A 20508-nucleotide genomic window follows, 5' to 3' on the forward strand; every position below is an offset into this window, starting at 1 on the left:
TAGAAAGGCCGTGGTGGCTAACGCAAGGGACTGTAGCATGTTGGTGTTAGATCGATTAAAGTCGTCAGACACCACTAGCCCCGCCGGTAAAGCTAAGATGTTTTGTTCTCTGCTCAGTTTCCCTCTCACGCTTTTGATATTCCCGATAACACCAAACGTCATTCCGCAGCTCACCACGTCGACTTGTCGCCATGGCGCCAGAGGAGACTGCTGGCCTCAAAGGCTCTTCTCTGAATGGCTCTCATGAGCCGAAACATACCGAAGCCGAACGTACTGGTGATATTGATGGTACCAGAGACCATGTCGACTACATCCAAGGTTCTCGGTTCTGGCTGATTTGCACAGCGTGAGTAAGCAAATGCTGGCTCTAATCGACTGACTAAGATCTTACTCTCTAGCATGGTGATAATGATGTTCATGACGAACTTCGAAGTCCCTGTGGTCATAACAGCTCTAGTGGCTATCAGTAGCGAACTGGGAGGATTTGGTAATGTAGGCTGGGTCATCGCGAGCTATCTACTAGGCTACGTCGGTCGGTCAACCTCACGGCCTACTGCAGACGAATGACTCACCGTTCAACAGCTGTCATTGTCATTTTCGCCAAGTTCAGCGATATTTTCGGCCGGAAGCCCATCCTTTTGTTGTCGATTGCTGTTTTCATCGTCTTATCTGCAGCTTGCAGTGCCTCCCAAACTCTGCTGCAGCTGTGAGATAGCCGCGCCATCAAAACTCTCTGCTATACTGACGTTTTACAGGATCGTTTTTCGAGCTTTCCAAAGCATCGGCGGCGGTGGATGCTTCTCCCTTTGCACCATCATGGTCACCGATCTTGTCCCGCCCGAGAAATACACACAGTTTGTGTCCAACATTTCTGTGACCAATGCTATAGCACTCTTACTGGGACCAATTGTTGGCGGTGCTATTGCCGCCCACACGACGTGGAGATGGATATTCATCATCAAGTAAGCTGCACCGGAACCGAATGAGATCTCAACTGCTCAGAAGTTAAATTTCAGCGTTCCTATCTCTGCTCCGGCTTTCTTGATAGCCATCCTCGCGATCCCTAAAGACTTTCCTCATCACATTCGAGCGAACGGCGAACGGGAAAACAGTAAGAGCACGGCCAGCAAATATACACTTCCTCGGATAGATCTATCAGGGACTGTTTTGATCTTACTCGCAACGCTAGGGCTTACAGCGGCCTTCGAGGGTGCTAACAAAGAGTTTCCCTGGAGATCTGCATTTGTCATTACGCTCGTTGCTGTATCTGGGGTTCTCTGGATCTTGCTTGTTCTTTGGGAACGACATGTTACCATAGCCAACCAAGTTCGAGAACCGATCCTGCCTTGGAGGTTTCTGGTTAGTCGTGAGATGATGGGTATATTGCTGTATGGCATCAAGCGACGTCATCTCTCAGTTTGGGACTATGCTGACGCGCAAGAAGGAACTTTGTGCTGTTAGGAGGACCAACAGTGATTGGAATGTTCATCATTCCCCAGAGGTTCGAACTTGTCTACGGGGCATCCGGCCTAGATGCTGGTGTCAGACTGATACCGTTTACCTTTTTCATGGCGGTCGGTTCCATTCTTGCCTCGATTATGGCCACTAAGATGAAGATACCAGCGATATATGTAGTAATCGCCGGGTCTTGTCTTCAAGTGTTGGGGTTTGCCTTGATTGGTACACTACCGTCAACTCTCTATATACCTCCCAAGATATATGGCTTCGAGATCATTGCTGGCTTGGGCTGTGGGATGAATTATGCACTGCTATTCGTCCTAGTCCCATTCGTGGTTGAGGAGCGCGATCGCGGTGAGTCATACCCTATAATTCTTCATCTTTGGTCGAGATTCTGGGTACTAAAACAGTCCAGCGGTCGGCCTAGGAGTCGCATCGCAGTTCAGATTCGTGGGCAGCTCAATGTTGTTAGCGATTTCAACCTCAATATTCAATGGATATGTGCGATCGCGATTAGAAGCTCTTCTGGAAATTTCAAATTCTGATTTACTCAGCACTTTCCTGTTCACATTGCCTCAAGAGCTTCAGGAACAAGCGCGTTACATTCTAGCAGAAGGATACAACCGCCAGATTCTTGCTTTATGTGTCTCGGCAGCTCTCCAAGTACCGGCATCATTGCTTATGTGGAAGAAGAAACAGGTTGTCGTTTGAGAAGTCATTGTTTGGGAGGTCGAATGGTTGGCTTTATGGGCCAAACCATTAAATGGCGAAATCTGGCTTGGTAGGGAAAGGCCATTAGTGGAAAGTACAATATTTCAGTATGATTCAGTCTAATAGCACCTTGTGTTTGTTCGTCATTCTTTGATTTGAAAATAAGAGTTTCAGAGCCGATTCCTAGCATTCGAGCACCCATTTAGCTCGTCTCGGGCGTGCCCGAAATTACACGTGGCCTGGAAAGTCTGCCAAGGCCATCGGTTGGGAAGTTGGCCCTGGAATGTGTGCTGATTTCACCCCTAATGCCTGCTCTTACTATCTGGAAATTGGACAGCTGAAATTGGACCGCAATTAATTATGCCAATCCATTATGCAGTTGGTCACATCCTTCCCATTGGAATGTGGACACGAAGGATGGTAGTTGGCAACAGTTTGGGTGGGATCTTGATTGGTGTGAAGGAGTTGCAGTTTGTCAGACGGAGGAGTGCCACATTGGGGCAGACGAAAAGTGGTGGTCGCCGCATTAAGGAATGGGAAAAGTAAGAAAAGGATTGTGGTGCTGCTCCTTGAAAAGCGCGGATATTAAATCAAGCATAAATAAAAAGTGATTGCAGGAACCGGCCACGCCCCTACCTGCTTCAGACCGTTTGGGGCGAACGTACGAGCTTGATATTGAGCTCGGGTTGGTGGGACGTGGTAAGAATTGTGGCTTAGCAAAGCTGTGGATGTGTTTATGGCTGTGTTATTTGCGTTCTATTTATTTAATCCTCCCCGCTTTCGTAGATTGAAATGAACCATCGAACTTTTTGCCCTCAATTCACGCTTATTCGGTTTGTCGACCGTCGATTTACAAGTCTATTCTACCACACGTACAATGTATGTTCAAACCGCCGACACAGACGAGGAGAGCTGCGTTGGCTGAGTTAGTGTTACTTGGAGAAAATGGCCCAGGAGCACCACTCCAGTTCAATATGTACGAAAGATACCTGAAGAGACTGTCAGCCATGGCCTGAACTTAGAAGTCCGGCATTCGTTGAATTTGGAGATATTGGAATAACCTTGTCCCCAGGCCGAATATGGCGAAGTCGACTCCAAGTATCCACAGCATCGCATTGAACGTTGTACAATTGTGAGTTGGCTGGCCTCGACTCTGGAAAGAAAGAAGTAGCCGAGTAGAACACAATTTTGTGATCAAATAATAGCGCAAATTCGCAAGCAAGGAAGGTACTTGGAGCCGCAAGTTACTTCCACATTCGTAATTCGTCTATTTCAAAGACGAGTGTCTGGCTTGAACGCTTCCGATAGTTCCGAGGTCAACAGAGGTCTAACTGCGTAAAGCACCCATTTGAAACGAATGTTAGTCCAGGTGAGGGATAGATTCGGGGTGCTAGGTACCAAGCTTCGAAACTTACCGTCTTGGATTAGGTCTTTGACCGCAATTGTCAGATTACTCTTTAAAGGCAAGTAATTCGAATCCTCTGGGCTTGCAAACCTGTATATCTCACGGTTTGATTAGCATTCATATAGTAGGTTACCTCGCTCTACAAGTCAAGTCAGCGTGTTATTATGTTTTATGCATGCTGCTGTTATGGTCATAATGAGCGTATGTGGAAAGTTGGATCTGGGTTGCTCTCACATGACTCACCCTGTTGCTAGTTGACCTCGCTATGATGCGGGAGCCGCGGTATCATTCTACTGGCGCACACGCCAACAGATACATAGAAGTCGTCAAACCTTCAGGGCGCGTCGAAGACTCTGATGACAGATACGCTATATATGCCATGTAAGTAGCGGTGACGAGGAAGACACGTATCCTTAATTGTTGTATGCACCTCAAAGCTAAGCGTTGGGTCAGGCAGGACAACATCATTAACTCTGGTCTACATGACATAGACACTCCTTACGTGAGGAGTAAGAGTACCGTCATTCATTGAGTTTGTTTACTTCTGACAAATTATCTTAGAGTCAGGAAGGAAATGCGGCAATTAATTGCGAAGCACCCTAAGGGAATTGACGGTTTCGAAGATGGCGGAATACCAGGATCGACAATTGATACTTATAATCATATCAACTGTCATTCTCGATATCCATCCAGTACCATGATATCGGACATGCATCATCAAACTGAGTATTCTACAGTTTAATTGCCCAGAAGAATGATGGTTCAGACGAATCTTCAAAGTCCAGCACAGTTGGGTTCTCCAAATCGATATATCACTCGATCACGATTCTTGAGATCCCGAGCTTGTCTATGACATAACTAGAATACTGACTAAGCCCACGGCTTGTCATTTTCTGCTGTTAACCATCATGTAGCAGCAGACCTAATTCAGCATTGTGGTCTATTCGATAACTAAATCCACAGTAACATATGCTTTATTTCCAAACCTCGCGCTGTAATAGAAAGCTTTGTTCCGAGTAGCATCCCGCCTATGCTGCGTACGCACAAATCTCTGTTGAGTTTTTTCTTGCGTACCTCATGATTTGTTTCTCGATAATCGATAAACTGTCCAGGTCCTCGTTTTCCCCCATTAAACGGACAGCCGCCCGCTTGTACGAAGTGTCATTGAAGATTTTCTCGGCTGCTTCATAGATTTGCTCGCTCGATGGTGTCTGGGTCTTCAAGTTCACCGCAAACCCTGCATATTCTGCACGCGCGGAAACTTCGACCTTGTCCTCGCTCATTCCTGCTACAATCATGGGGATACCGTTGATGACGCCATGCATCATTCCGCCGTAGCCACCATTGCTGACGAATACGTCGCCATACTCCAATGCCGCGTCGTACGGAAGATAGTCAACGACTCGAACATTTGAGGGAATGTCCAAGTCGGAAGGCAGAGTAGCACCCTTTACTCCAAGAATAACAATCAAAAGTACATCAGACCTCTTGGCGAAAGCTTTGATCGCTGGTATTATCAGCTCGTTGTAATTGGTTGCAACGGTTCCTTGCGCAATAGGGATGATCTTCTTGCGGTCAGGTGACTCGGTTGGAAGCTTTGCATTCGCCTGAAGTTCTGGCCACCACGAAGGATACGAGAACTTGGGATCGATACCTCTCTTTGGGAGAGCACCGGCATATCGAATCGACGGATGCAGGTCTGACCTTGGGTACTCCAGGCTTGGGCTGCACAACTGGAATAATGTGTCAAACGATGTCACCCAAGCGTCGAACATGAAATCCGTTGGAACAGAAGTGCAAGCGACTTTTCTTAGTGTCTCGTGAAAGATGTTATTCAAGGTAGCAAATGGCCCGTTCCCATGCATTAGTTGATACAGGAGTTGGTTACGCGCGCGACCTGACTTGGTTGAGTCTGGAGGGAGACCCGGCCCGAACGGGCCAACGTCGATGCTGGAGACCACGAGCGGTACAACGTTGATGCTGATGACTTTGGGGAATTCGGTGTAGCCCTTCGGAAGGGGGGCGCCATACTTGAAAGGCAAGACACCCATTGTGACCGTCTCAGCCACGATCACGACGTCGCGAGAGGGGTCTCTCTCACGAACCATCTCCAGCAGTGATCGCAGGCTTGCAACCCTGGAGGGTATGGAGGCCATGAATATCCATTCCATGTCGTACATCATTCTTGGCATTCCAGCTGGGTACTTCTCTCGCTCCTCGAGAGTGCCTTCCGGCCAGAAAGGGCTAGTTTCGTAGTATTCTGCTCCGATCTTCTCAACGTTTTCTCTGAGGTCAGGTGCCGTCATGAATATAACCTCAAAGCCTCGATTGATCATTTCCCTGGCAATGTGAAGCGTGGGTGCAGTATGCCCCATAATAGGACCTGCCGACATGACCAGCAACGGTTTCTTCGTCACGTTGGTCATCTTGGGGACAATGATGTCTCGACCTTCTTGGTTGATTGTCATAGCTGCGACTTTGAGTAGGGGTTAGCAATGGCAAGGCTAGTAAGATAAGAGGCTATGCAATGTTTAGTGAGAGCATTCATCGATACTTATATGAAACCAACTGATTGATTGCCAGTCTCGCGCAGCCCAGTGCTTCGTGAAGGCGGCCGCTAGATGATGGATAATGTGGGTACCGCTCACTGGCTGCATATTTAACAATTCGGTTTCGTTACGCTTACTTTCATTGGATACAAGACGAGCAAGTTTGAAATCAGTCAAGGAGAGAGCCAATCAGTACATGGTGGAGGATTTCACTGAGAGGCTAAGCTCGGCCGGCCGGGTTCTCCAGCGCTAATCAACGTCATTTACCGCTCTTCTTGTGCATCTTTCTCCCAAAAAAGAAAGAAGGGTTATTGCTAATGGCGCCAGCAATGAAGGATCTTAGACCTTGTCATCTTCAAGTCGGTGGCTGTTGTGGTAGGCGCGTTAGTGCTGATGACAGGTTCAATAGCCTGTTAACCTGATCTGATGAATCACGCGAGTTATGTCCAACCAGCTGAACACAAATTCGAAGTTAATTTCCTGCATGCTCACGCCAGACGTGCGGCTGATGATAGCCTTATGGGCCAAATCTGGCGAGAGGGCTTAAAATCATCTCGGGCTATCCGGCTTACCAATCGCGAAGACAAATTCACAGGGCTTTGAAGATGGGGATTCTAATTTCCATACTCCCATCGTTCCCGAGATTATCATAACTTTGAACTATCCTATCAAGCCATTGCTCTCGTTCGCGGAAGTGGCACGAGGGAACACAATATGCGCGGCCACTTGCATTCGATGAAGCACGGTGACGAGCAATCTGGGCCGACTACAGAATGAAGTACGACTTCAGCAATCGTTACCATAGTAGCATGCGGCGACTCCCACTTGAATTGCGCCATCTTTATAGTGTAGCTACCCATAGCAGGCGAAATATGTGGTTAGTGGCGTTGGATGACGCCGCAGATTGTCCTTTGGATAGAGCCTAGAAGAGAGAAGGACGGGTGTCTTCAGTCCAACGTTTAATGCCAAGGCCGGATGGAGTCACAAAACTGTTGAAGTCCCAACTTCAACCAAACCCTAATTACGCATACCCTGGCTAGGTATAGTATAAGTTTGAGGAGCTTCACTTTACACCTCTAATGAAATTGTTTCAGCCTAACCTAGGAGCTCGATCAATTACTTCTTGCACATTTGGATGTGAATCTCATCGTTTTACCCCTAAGTAAATTGAACCTCCCGTCCGTGGTGGTCTCTACGCCTCGATGCTGTGGCTAATCGTTGCGTTTCATAGTTCCGAGCCAAGGAGGTCGTTCATTCTGTTCTATTTTTCAGCTTGAAGTAAAGGGTAACGCAAGTGTTCAACAGGTTCGACATACAACTCAATACATTGAACTCTGCACGAGTGAACTTTTCTTGGCATCAACTTCATCTCGCTCTGGTATACTATTTTTGGCTTTGGGGCTCTGCTAGTTGGATAGCAACACAGTAGAGCGCTGTAGCATGTGCAGAAACGTTTTGATGATACACTCTATCCATGATTACTTTATCAGTTTCGCGCTCTACAAGTCAACCCTTCTATTCCACTCCTAGTCTATGAGCCATTCTCTACACACCAGCCAGCAACCATGTACCGACTGAGCTGGACTGGAAGAACCGAATCTTGGGCCTTGGGGTGTATCGCAAAATGTTTTCCCGGCATTCTCACGGGGTCACCTGTGGAAGGAATGAATGGTTACGTTCGAGATATTAGAGATGAGTCTGGCCTATGATATGTATCTGCACTGAGGGATTGGAATGCCTCGTTTGAGTCTAAAATGGAGTATAGACTGTAGATCCTTGAATTCTTGGGGTTTAGAGAGACTTGGTAGGCAAGGCCACACCGCATCATCGAAAGACACGGTTTGGGGATCGAAAACGCTTCCAGAGCACCCTGAATAGAGCATTTCGAGTCGTGAGGGTAAAGTGAATTCGCTAGGGCAAATAAGTCCGTGTCGGCGTCGTTTGACGGCGATCACTCGCGGCATTATAACTCTGCTCTTCTGGTGGCGTTTGCCCCGTCGCTATCTTTTCGAGTTTTCACTTGATCTAGAGACTGACAGCGATCGCCGCACCTCCCCATCGAATTCTTGTCGTATCGACAAGCTTTTGCTGCTTCCCTTCATTTGACGACGACCGGGCTGCGACTTCACCTCCAGAGAAACTCGCTTGACTCACAGCTGCGGCTTCCCAGTACAAGACACGCACAGTCTCACCCAGCTCACGACACCGCAACAAGGGGACTGCAGATCTCCCTGACGCCCAGAGCTACGGTCATGTGCACTTTACGTCTTTTCCGATACCCCTGCGGTCACGTCGCGCGCGACGAAGAGTTTTGCAGAAACGCGCCCATCAGCTCTGACGGGCGAGTCTTGGGAATGTGCAAGCACGTCCGCACCGTATCTCGCGAATGGGATCATCCGGACGACCCATGCTCTCACGATGGTTGCCCGTGGTTCTACGAAGTCGACCGCAGATGGCAATGCTGCAAATGCAAGCACAAACCGAACCGGACGCCGTACTGTTCGGGGACCCGCCTGCTCAAGGGTGTCGTCCCGATCCACTGCAATCACATAGTCTGCCACGATTGTGCCGCTGCTCGTAAGTGCCCCTCGGTAACGTCCGATTTGGTATGGAATGCTGATCGATGCCTGACAGCTTGGCCGCGATGCCCGATCTACGATGCACAAGTGGGAGACTGGCGTTGATGGCGGTCTAAGTCAACTTGACACTAACCGTGAGGTCGTGGTGAGAGATGGGATACAGCGTAAACCTCTTGGACACTAGGTTAGATCTGGATCTAAGCCCCGATACATATCATGTCCCAGCATACTGTCAAGCCTGTTCAAGTGCGGGTGAAGGGTCTCTGTTGCAACGCCAGTAAGCATTCACTTCCGAGCTTTCACTACACCACAAAGACCCTCCCCTAACTTGCCGAAACAGTGAACAGGGGGTATCTTAGGAATATGAGTGCGCTGAAATTGGCGCAGCCAATATAGGTTATGGCCAGCATGATGAACTAAAAGAAGAAGCTGGGACATTCTTGTATGCTTTATGACTAGACACGTCAGCCAGAAAACGCGAAGGCACTCAGACAACTTTTCTACATTGGTTAGCTGCTGAGCTAACGTATTATACCTGGACAGTAAACACTTGTGATAGGTCATTAGTACATGGGCCCGAATCCAGACAACCATCTCCTGCCACGATACATGTAGCATTCTCAGCATCTAAAGGGGAAAGAACCAGACTTTTACCACCGGTAAAGGGGAAAAGTTGTCCTGTATTGGTCTCGCCCTCTGGTGAAGGCTGTCAGTAGGTCGAAACTCAAACTTTTGATGAGCCTTCAAGTGACACGTACCCCCTGCAGCGCGACCACCGCATGAAAATATTGTAACAGTATCCCCTGCAGAACGTCTGGAGTCATAGCTGACACAGCCTTGGGTCTGGCACACACAACATTATGAGCTATTTACTACATCACAGATCACAATGGGGTCACCTACCAGACTGCTCACAATCAAGATCTTACCTTGTGCGTTGTTGTGCTTGCCCGCGGTGATGATATCAAACTTCTCGTTGGGTGTTCCGCCACAAGCCACCAACGATACAGGGATGAGATTCTCTCGAAAGTCGCCGGCCGTTGGATCCACGAACAGGCATTTGCCGTTTGGAGCTAGAATCGACGCCGACGAGAAGGCTCGCGTAGCAGTATTGTCCCTCTGGTGCGCTTCTGCCGCTGCTGATGGCTGCAGAATTTCCCCAGCTCGGGAGACGGGAACAGCAGCAGTGGGCCTGGGAATCCCGCCGGCCGCGATCCCGGTGGCACTTCGAGTTGAAGAGGTAGTCGCTGTCATCATAGTCGAGGCCTCAGTGGCTTTCATTGTGGAAGCAGTACTCAGGCTGGCGGTTGTTAGATCCGGCTCCTCTGTATCACCCTCAGTGACCGCGCCGCCAAACGTGAAGGTTTGACTGGGGTCATCTGGTGAACAAGGCGCAATGGCGAGCACGTTCCCTTCTACAGTGAAACATGAGTCGGATTGATTTTCAGGCGAGAAAGTCATTGGACCAGAGTCACCATGGTAGGGGAACAGCTGTGAGTTTGTCACTTCGCCACCTACAGCAAGAGGTATCAGCTGGTGAATGCCTCACTCAACATGAAAACCAACTAACCACCATCAGCCCGGCCTCCACACGAGAAGAGAACGACTTGGTTGCCGGCAGCACGGCGCGGGTCAAAGTTGAAGCAAGCGCCAGTCTGGAGTATGGCATCAGTCGTGCACTTCGTATCAGCCGACAAATGTCCTTACCAGTGTGCTAACGATGAGCATGGAGTTTTCTGCGTTGTTATGCTTTCCCCTCGTGATGACATCCCACCGCTGACCGTCAACGGCAGCGCAGTCTGTGACTTGAATGGGAGTCAAGTTAGCTCGAAAGTCGCCTGACAGCTCGTCTATAAACAGACATCTTCCATCCGAAGTCTTATACATCCAAAGTCAGTGTTTTGAAACTCCAATGGAGAAGCTACCACATACTTTTATTGGGACGTTAGTAAAAGCTCTGGTGGCGGTATCATCTCGCTGCTGGGCCTCTTCAAAGAGAGCTTGATCCAGTTGGGCCACTGCGCGAGTTACATCAAGCGGAGCAGCAGAAGCACGCGCCAGGAGTAAAGCAAAGAGGGGTGAATAGTGAGCAAGCATCTTAGGCAACGATCTACATCTGCGACTTCGATCGTCCCAGTTGGATAAATGGCTGTCAAAAAGCTACTAATTAAGAATGTCAGAGCCTGCTCGACAGAAAAGAGACACGGATTTAGATTGAGCTGCCGTGTTGGCTGTCTGGATTGGAATAGAGGTTTTCTATATAGGAGACACATCGGTTGGTGGTTGCGGTCCCATGTTGACTAGACGCCTATTCTGGGCGCTTATCCACGCGAGAGGCTGAAGCTGAAGGGTTAAGGGGTTGCGCCTCATTGTGGTGAGAGGTTTCCAATCATTAGGACTGCAAGCAACATGCCACAAAGAAGCAATCGTCCAACCAAGCATTCAAGCGTAATTGGCACCGTTCGTAGCGCGTCTAATCTACTGCATAATATATCCCGGTGCAGGTCAAGAAATAGGTCTGTGGGCGGACCGATGAAACCATGCCCGTCTCGATTTGCGCAGGGGGTAGATGAGCGGCTCCATCTGCACAAATGAGACAGCGGTAGCTGGGGGCAGCTAGGGATCAACTCAGGCCTATGAATTCCCGCGAGGTAACCTGGAAACACACAGTGAAGAAAGCCAGAGAGCCCTTCTGACCTGCGCTGACGTTATCAAGTGAATAAGTCAGGTAATCATTTCAAAGATCGGTGGATGAACGATTGCGGCGTAATCATCGCGTACGGTTTTACACCTAGACAGTAACATCGGCCAAGGTCAAATCACATCGATCTGCCTCAGCATACAAGTTAGTTGATGAGCAAAAATTGTCATTTCAGAAAAAGAGTTCAGTGATTTAATGGGCTATGGTGTATTTCAAACCAACTACACGAAATCTTCCGTGAATGAGTGTTTAGTAAGCCACCTGGCTGCTCAACCCTTCTAATTCACGATCCCAATTGCGATGACTGGCAATCTGGAACCAGAACTTCTCCAAGAAGTTTGTACCCTCCTTGGCGATCTTGACGACTTCGGTGAAGTGATCGGGTTGGACTTGAGAAATAGTGACAACACCATACGACTCCACTGCCTCTCCGTCTTGTGAAATATTGATGTTTGGAAGACCAAAGGCAAGCTTGAAGAGCTGCACAGCTTCTCCACTTCCTCCGATGGCCTTGAGATGTCCAAATGCTTCTCGGAGCCAGTGCAGCGAGCGCCCGCTCTTTGACAAAGTCTGAATCGAATCCGCACCACCAGGAACGAAGAGCGCATCAAACATTGTCGAGCGCATGCCCTCAAAGTGGTGGTCGGCCTTCACGCCATTGCCCGGTGTCTTTCCTGCTCCGGCAGGGAAAATCTCGCTTCGCCGAGGCCCAATAACGAATGGTATTGCGCCGGATGCTGCCAGTGCACTCTTGACACCGTTGAAGGCAACTGGGTCATACCCATCGGCAATGAGGAGGGCAACACGCCGCGTGGCAATTGTTGGACTAGCTGGCGCAAATTCAGCCTGACTGATCTTTGTAGCCTTCTTTCCGTGGTTTGGCCTCGTCTCCTCCTCAGGGACAGGCCCTCCAACCATTTCAGCGACTTGCTGCGCCAGATCAAGATCAATGTCAGCCAAACGCGTCGACATTCGCTCGTACACGGTAGGATCATCGCAATGATCAAGCTCAAATGCAAAAGCAGCAATGAGATGTTGCCTCTCTGGGGGCGACAAGCTATTCAGGAACAGTTGTGCCTGGTTGAAGTGTTCCTTGAACTTGGCGCTCTTAGCTCGTGCCTTGATGGCTTGGAATTTCTCTGGGTACTCTGGGTAAGCGCCCTCCTCAGCCGTGGCAGGAGGTTGTATTCCGAATCGGTTAGGCCAGTAGTTAATCGTTCCCTTAGTGATACGATGTCTTCCTTGGCCGTCACGGTTAAAATTCATGACCGGACAGACAGGTCGGTTGATGGGGAGCTCTTGCCAATTGATGCCAAGTCGTGAAAGTTGTGTGTCGAAGTAGCTGAAGCTACGACCCTGAAGAAGAGGGTCATTCGAGTGTGCGATTCCAGGGATCATGTGAGCCGTGCAGAAGGCAACCTGCTCAGTCTGCGGGAAGTACTCGTCAACGTTCTTGTTAAGCTCCAACTCACCAATGTTTCTAACAGGAACCAGCTCCTCGGGCCAGATCTTGGTGGCATCAAGAATGTCGAAGTCGAAATCGTGCTCCTGTGACTCTGGAATGACCTGGATGCCGAAATCCCACTTCGGAAATGCGCCATTGTCAATAGCCTCTCCGAGGTCCTTGCGGTGGAAATCAGGATCTTGGCCAGCAAGTTTCAGTGCCTCGTCCCAGACGAGAGAGTGCACCCCCAGTTGCGGGGTGAAGTGGAATTTGCAGAAGTGGCGCTCGCCCTTCTTGTTGATGAGCACGAAAGTGTTGACTCCAAAGCCTTGCATCATACGGTATGAACGTGGTACTGCACGGTCTGACATTGCCCACATGTACATGTGAGTTGCCTTGCAACCGGTTAGCAATAGGATCTTGACGCTGCTTTGGATAGCGTGGACTTACCTCGGTATGGAGGTTGACAAAATCCCAAAAGTTATTATGAGCTGTGGTACCGTCAGTAGACACTCAAATATTGCAGGAAATTGGCTATATACCACTCTGGGCTTGCGGTACTTCGTTGTGAGGTTCCGGCTTGACGGCATGAACGAAGTCGGGGAACTTGATGGCATCCTGGATAAAGAATACCTGCATTGATATTAGTATCAGGTAACTGATCCCGTGGTTGTGAGGACTTGCCGGGATGTTGTTGCCAACAATGTCCCAGTTGCCTTCCTGGGTGTAAAACTTGACGGCAAACCCTCGCACATCGCGAACTGTGTCGGCACTTCCACGACTTCCTTGAACAGTCGAGAATCGCACAAACACAGGGGTTTCGCGGGAAGTATCGTTCAAGATAGGTGCCAAGGTGACATCTTCAGCGCTCTGCTTCAAACGGAAGGTCCCGAATGCGCCGGCGCCCCTGGCGTGGACGACACGTTCGGGAATCCGCTCGTGGTCGAAACGATGGATCTTTTCTCTAGCAAACGAATCCTCGAGGAGCTGGGGCCCAGTACTATCCTCGTTGACAATCTTGAGCCAGTCATCTGTGTTGCCCTGCTTCACGCCAAAGTCCGAGGTAATGCGGTCATCCTTTGTCGGAGTTGCAGCATCGTGCTCAAGCTGAGCAGCCTTGCTACCCTTTTCACCACTCATCATGTTCTGCACTTTCTTGATTGCTGAGGGAACAATCGTCGATGCCATTGAGGGTGCTGGATGTAAATGTGTGCGGGTTGACGATGTAAACCTCAAACTGCGGGACACGGAAGCGAGGGGTCATTGTTTATATGGACTTCGTGCCATTCAGAGTGTTCACGTTATCTAAGTAGGGCGGCAGATACAGTACGGGCGTCACGCAGCAATGATGTCAGTATACTGTCACGGGAAGCTGTCAAACGGGCTGGATTAGGGAAGCGTGCCTTGCCCCCCAGCCGCGTAATACTACGAAGACCGGGCTTCATCTCGAAACATCTGTGGACCAAAAACGCAGCGATAGGTCAGGCTGTCTGTTTCTTCGAACAATCCCAGCGATTGCTTCTAAAACATGATGCCTACATCTTGATCGAATTTACCATATGTCTGCAGATTTCGGGCCATTTGCTCCGCCATATGCCCCACCGCAACCCCTGGCTACGGTTCCTGCGAATGTCTAGCCGCATCCCCCAATAGCGCACGTCTTCTTCCCGTAGCTTCCACTGGATTGGGTCACTCACTACCTAGGTAGAGAGTGGGATGCGGTGGCGGCTTTCTTTGCAGATGCCGGGTTTATTGCCAATGGCCAATAGCAAGTAAGACTGCCTGGAATTTTGACGGGCACAACGTTTTGTGAGACTGATCGCGGTCCCCGGACCACCTCCGCACACGTGAAATGTTGATTGATGTAAACGTCATATGGCGGACTGCGCGGGGAGACGCATTCCCCCTGCAGCGGGCAGGCATGGCAGGCTAGGCGAAATGCACTAGGCTGAGAGTCTCAGGGGTGTATCAAACTCTATACTCACGCAACCGCCAACGGTTAGTGGCAAATAAGAGTTGGCGGGCAGCGTGCGTCGCATACTCGTCTTGCTCGTAGACTCTTGCAAGACCTTCCCACTTCGGCTACTGGACTAACTCCTTTTGTCGATCACGCATAAGCCATGGATGGAAGTCCGCTGCGCAAGAGTCGGACTGCGCACCTCATCGTGCTTCGCCCAGTCTAGTAACGCAAAGCATAACTGCACTCTCAAATAGGCATACCGCCGATTGTATAATTTGTATACATTTCCTCATTTCGACAGTGAAATCTAGGAGATCATTACCTTGCTGCAGGTTTAGAAATGTTGGGCACCTGTTGTACTCTGCTACGTGCCCGAGGCCCAAGCCGTGAGCAACGTCCAGGTGTGTACACGAAGGCTCCAGTGGGAAAGGCATTAGCCGATGGCTGCGTCCTCACAAAGTTGCAAGATAGCTTCCCCCGCTGTTGAAGTGATCATGCAGAATGAGAATGTGTATGAGCACTGAAGTCATTATGTGCTTCAGTTCAACTCGTAGGAAGCAGTTCTTCCGCGCGGGGGGCTCGTATATAGCAAAGACAATGTTTCTGGGTTAATTCCAGTCGATGGCATGCATTCTACAGGAGAGTGTAGTTGAGTCTTGAGGACTTCCAGGTTGCACAACAGCAAACTACCACGATCTGTGTGATCTTTCAGGCTCCAGTCAATCAAGCTGAGGATCAGCAGTCAGCAGGCGTGGCCAGGTCTAATCTATCCGACCCGTCGTGAGTGTCGCCGAAAGATATTGGATGTGGCATAGTCCGTCCCAGGAGAAACAACAGGACGGCGAGACGATCATAGTCCATCCAAGACTTACACGCCCACTGACTCGCTCAACATAGCCCATCATACAGCAACGGCAGGGTTAACTTGGCGTGCATAGGGTTGGAAGATGTTCCTATAGAACCGCTTGGGCCACCAGGCCAAGGGCTAGCCCAACCCGAGTCGAGTCTTCCGAAGACGCAGGGATCAGGGCCACGGGAATTCCGCTCCCCTCTATGGGTCCCTGACGGAAATTTTTCAATACGAGAGTCAGTTTCCCCCACCGCGCCCCGTTGGGCCAACATAGTATACCGTAAGCCTCCCCGTCCTCACAACAGCAGAACCATCTGTCCTGCCCGGTTGGATCATCACCAATCGGCCTGGTTAGCTCAATCGGTAGAGCGTGAGACTCTTAATCTCAAGGCTGCGGGTTCGACCCCCGCATCGGGCTCAATTCCCGATGCACCTCGGAATACTGAGGTATATCGATCTCTTTTTGCTGTGCTGCTGTGCGCCTTTCAGCGCAGACCCTTCTGGCTTTTTGCGCTAGCAAAAGTTTTCGGGGTGCTTTTTTTTGCCGAAGATTAGCCTTCCGCCGTGCCCCAGAACTATGCAAGTACGGTATAAGTTAGCAATTCACGAACTTAAAGGCCGACTGACGCTTTTCTCGCTGCGCTGCGTGTACACATCCTCTGTTGTTTGTCTTCTCTACGACAGCTCTGCTCCGATTTGTAGCATTGCGTTGGTATATTTGCAACCTTCTATGATGCCTAATGACCAGACGAACGATAGATACATTGTCTGCACATGTTCGGGTCCTCTTTGGCATGGGCGATTCCAATTACTTTATACTTTTGCATCAATTACGACATAGTGGCAGTCTATAGCCGAAAGGCTGAAGCAAGCAAGACATTCCTGGTGTTTTCAAAGTGGTTTCCAAGGATGTTACCTGCTACCCTTACACAGTAGGTGGGGTTTCTCTATCGAGACGACAAAAGATGCACTGTAAAGCAAAGTATTGATAGCATATCACAACCTGCTAATTCATGAAATTCTAACGCTGAGTGTATATTGGGAATCGGAATCGGTCTGTGGCTAACGCTCCTCGGTCTGGAAGGTGTAAGCCGTCGAATTGAAACTCATACTCATACTATCGTAATGCACCTCAATTCTTCTTGGTCAAGCTTAAACGGGCGATCAGGTGAGCGTTCGCCGACATTGTATTGTAACATCAATAGCCCTAATCTTCAACTGGAAGTCAGCTTGTCTGATACATACCTCGATATGCCATCAGTCGCGACGGCAGTATCAACTCGAAAGGGGTTGGGCGAGTCGCCAAAGAGAAATGTGATCCATGGCATGAATGCTCGTAGACATGGCGAGAAAGGAAAAACACACCTCTCGAATTTATCTGCAGCACTGGGGCTCTTGCCCAACACGAGAAACTCGTTCGAATGCTCGGATGGCGAGTTGCGCATTTGATAGAACCCAAGCCTCAGCAGCCAGCCTCGTGCCCCATCCTCGATAGGAGTTCGATGTGAGGAGTTGTAGTCACTACCAGCATTATCGTCGTCGTCGTGATTCGTTACCATTGCGTTACTCGACGCCGGTGCGGAGCTGGACAGTTGCGTGCGGCGTCTGCAGGCTACCACTACCTCTCGCATCTCCTCTTCAGAAGGAGCTTTGAAAGTTGCAAGCAGAGTGTCTGCTGGGAATGGATAGTACGTGCGCCTGTGTGCAATGCGGACGGAATAAAAGCCGTTGTGTCCATCTCCGACCAATGTCACGGGCGTTAATGGACCACGGATAGTCATCTCCCCACTTCGGACGGTGCCAAGTTGATTATGGCCTTGAACGTCCGTCGTCCACGATAAAACTTGGGAAATCTCCCTGTATGGGTGTGCGCCGTTCATGTAGCATCGATAGTCAATCTCACCGACGACAGACGCCCAGGAATATGAGGGCGCGAGGTATCCGGGCTGAGCTCCGATTTCCCCGACCCTTTCCCAGAGCAGGTCTTCCGCGATGTTTTCGCTCCACAAGCCGGCAACATACTTGGATCCGGTCCGCTCCTGTATGACTTGCGCGACACCTGATATCGCCGGCAGTCGGTCCACGCTGTGACTCAATGTCCGAATGGAATAGTCTTCAACCACCTTGTGCCAAAATAAAAACGCATCAGATGCATTCTCTATGCCTGAGAGCGACTTGCCTCCAAACAAACGCCGATGATTCAAGGGTGACGTACACTCGCAAGATTGCCGCTCCTGGCAAGACCACTGAATTTCAGAGGATGTTAGCATCAACAGCCTGGGTGATAAAAGCTGTTCTTGGAGAGTCCATCCCCGCTGCGACCACGGGTCGCGGGGGTAAAGTTGTCGTTCATAGTACCAGTGTGTCCATTTCGAATGGATTCCCACTTCCGGAATCACCCGGGCTCTGAGTTCGGTGACTTGCCCATTCAAAGTCATGCGCTTCACAAATAAACTACTCTGCAGAGCCGCGGGGTTGTTGTCTCTCCTTTGGGGTTTGCTCAGGAAGCTCTCTGATGTGGACGCGGACATGGCAGCGGCAATGGTTAGAAACGCTTGCGCGTAGGTTAGGGACATCTTTGAAGACTCCCTTTCCCAGTCCTCCCGATCATCTTGAATGATACACAAAGCATCGATCCATACAAAGCGTGTCCCTAGTCTCCGCGATAGCATGATACATTCCCGGAAAACCAGTGGCAGGTCCGAAATTGCGAGGCCAGACTCAAAAGATCGTACATTTTCTCGTGTAGTCTTGACTATGGCACCATCTTTGCCCCAACAATAAGTCAACGCAATATAAGGTTCAAAGGGCTTCCCCTCGGTACTTATCAGATTTATCCTGCTATCCCCTGATGTTCCGACATCGAGCACTCGAGTGGGCAGTGTCGAGCCACGTGATCTGCACAAAATGTGACTATTCAGGCATGACTGAAGACGTGACTTGATAAAACCAAGAGCATCAGATGAGTCGCGATCACTGAAGAGTTCGCGAAGGACTGGTACTACGTTCCAGCAAGGCTCAAACCCTGTACACATTAGTGACAGTACACAAGAACTCAATGGCCACGAATGCGGATACCTGACGGGGTATAAAGCTGTACCGTCTTGACGAGACCACCTTCTTCAATGACCAGTTCTGGAATGCCTGATCTGGTCGAAAGACGCACTCGCAACCACTTGCCATCCAAGTCGGCATCCTCATCCTCATTCGAAGTGAAGAAAAGGCAAATCTCCTTCAGCACGGAGCAAATAGCACACCTCTCCCTGCCGCTCTGCTCAAACTCCAATAAACTCCGCCGACTAAGCTGAAAGTAGCTCTCGTCCTCCTCATCTTCCATCGAGTCCTCGTCAGCGTCGGAGAGAAACTGCGATAAATCCAGGCTGCCGCATAGTTGGCAGACACCACCCCGAACATGATCGTGGTCGGGGTGGCCAGCCACCGGCAGGATTTGCAAAACCATACTTTTTCCGGGTATGGCTTCCAATGCCGGAACACTGGTATCGATCCTCGAATGAAGAAGCACTAGTGTCTGGGCTTGATCTGACGTGAAGTGGTGTGCTGAGCTCAGTCTGTTGGCTTCGAGTGCGAAGAGCCCCTCAATTTTTGCCCAGCTCTAGCTGAGACAAATGCGCTTGGTACCCCGACAATAGCAGCCTCGTACGTGATTGGCGCTTATGGCATGCAACCTACAAAGCATAATTTCATATATCGACCTGTCAAGCCTGCATCCGCAAAACATCTACATATTGCGCAAGAGCAGGAGTGGACATGATCACGATTATTTCGATTTGGTGTGCAAATCGAAGGGACTCTAGAGTCAGTGTGGCAAAATTGACTGGCAAGAAGGGTCCCGAGAGCGACCAATTCCAGCAAATTAACTTGACTTCACCTTTCGATATTGATGCAGCGACACAACTACCTTGGACGAGCAACAGTGATAGCTACGAATCCAACATTCTCGGCCACCACTGGAGGACTTTGCTGCAATGGTACTTTTGATACACCAACTCCGCATTTAGGTGCACCACTACTCTAAGGTAAGGTTGCACGAGGAAACACCGATTTGGCGCAATATAAGAAATGGGGAACCCAACAAGAAAGCCAGTATCGAACCAGCAAAGTAGTACACAGCTGACCACAATCTCTCATGTCCGCACGATGCATCATTTACAAGATATATCTACCAACCTATTGGTTCGTGTTCAGTAAACATTACTGCTTGTAATCAAAATCTGCAGGTCGGATTTGGTGCCAAGCTCGCCTATCGTGCAGATCGATCCTTAAGTAATGATCATCGCGCTTAGCGACTGCGCTGGCGAGCGTGTGCTGGTTACGCTGGTGGCAGTCTGCAGTGCCTAGGTATTGTGTAGCGGCACGTGGGGGTCTCTTGCATACCAACAAGCAGAATTATGCTACAGGACAAGACTGCCTTGACTGCGTGAAGCCAGGGCGGTACGTCCGAGTCTTGGCAGTTAATGAACTGCATTGCCCGAGAACACGCCTATTGCTCTCTCCTTAAAGCCCACCAGAGCGCTCCTACAGGGCAGGAAAACCGTGGTAGGCGTCAACCTGGAGCTTCTGTGATAGGCCGGGCCCTACTTTCAGCAACTTTAACCTCCGTGCTGTCACTGGACCGAAAACGCCCTAGCGTCGCCATTGACGTCTACACTAAAACGACTCGGCGTGGAAAGGGGTCTTGCTGTTAGCTCAAGCAAGTACCGAATCTACAAACACCAGAGGCAGTTGGCCTTGCTAGCTAAATTCTACGGTCTTGGTCAAGCAGAATTTCTCTGGGATTATATCCATACTATTGGTACTCTTCGTCGCAACCGCCAGCACGTGTCACCAAGC

At 49.8% G+C, this 20508-nt stretch overlaps 5 protein-coding genes across 5 annotated transcripts; 1 reads left to right on the top strand and 4 right to left on the bottom strand.

Moving 5' to 3' along the window:
* Positions 1-191: 191 nt before the first annotated feature.
* JN550_008812 (uncharacterized protein) lies at positions 192-2169 on the top strand (the record flags this gene model as incomplete). Its single annotated transcript, XM_049320814.1, has 8 exons — positions 192-346; positions 399-532; positions 583-706; positions 756-962; positions 1017-1111; positions 1190-1388; positions 1445-1812; positions 1874-2169. The coding sequence occupies 8 exons, from the start codon at positions 192-194 to the stop codon at positions 2167-2169; spliced, it is 1578 nt and encodes a 525-aa protein (XP_049169198.1).
* A 2433-nt stretch (positions 2170-4602) lies between these two features.
* On the bottom strand, positions 4603-6042 carry JN550_008813 (uncharacterized protein; the record flags this gene model as incomplete). The annotated part of the gene is made up of 1 exon (XM_049320815.1): positions 4603-6042. One exon carries the CDS (start codon positions 6040-6042, stop codon positions 4603-4605), a length of 1440 nt encoding a protein of 479 aa, XP_049169199.1.
* Positions 6043-9560: 3518 nt separating this feature from the next.
* JN550_008814 (uncharacterized protein) lies at positions 9561-10799 on the bottom strand (the record flags this gene model as incomplete). The annotated part of the gene is made up of 4 exons (XM_049320816.1): positions 9561-10216; positions 10273-10357; positions 10410-10580; positions 10635-10799. 4 exons carry the CDS (start codon positions 10797-10799, stop codon positions 9561-9563), a joined length of 1077 nt encoding a protein of 358 aa, XP_049169200.1.
* An 853-nt stretch (positions 10800-11652) lies between these two features.
* JN550_008815 (uncharacterized protein) lies at positions 11653-13990 on the bottom strand (the record flags this gene model as incomplete). Its single annotated transcript, XM_049320818.1, has 3 exons — positions 11653-13242; positions 13298-13338; positions 13390-13990. 3 exons carry the CDS (start codon positions 13988-13990, stop codon positions 11653-11655), a joined length of 2232 nt encoding a protein of 743 aa, XP_049169201.1.
* A 2881-nt stretch (positions 13991-16871) lies between these two features.
* On the bottom strand, positions 16872-19117 carry JN550_008816 (uncharacterized protein; the record flags this gene model as incomplete). Its single annotated transcript, XM_049320819.1, has 2 exons — positions 16872-18682; positions 18736-19117. 2 exons carry the CDS (start codon positions 19115-19117, stop codon positions 16872-16874), a joined length of 2193 nt encoding a protein of 730 aa, XP_049169202.1.
* Between the last annotated feature and the right edge of the window lie 1391 nt (positions 19118-20508).

The sequence above is a fragment of the Neoarthrinium moseri genome (genome assembly GCF_022829205.1).
Source record: "Neoarthrinium moseri strain CBS 164.80 chromosome Unknown scaffold38_Wmoseri_CBS_16480, whole genome shotgun sequence".
Taxonomy (NCBI): Eukaryota; Fungi; Ascomycota; class Sordariomycetes; order Amphisphaeriales; family Apiosporaceae; genus Neoarthrinium; species Neoarthrinium moseri.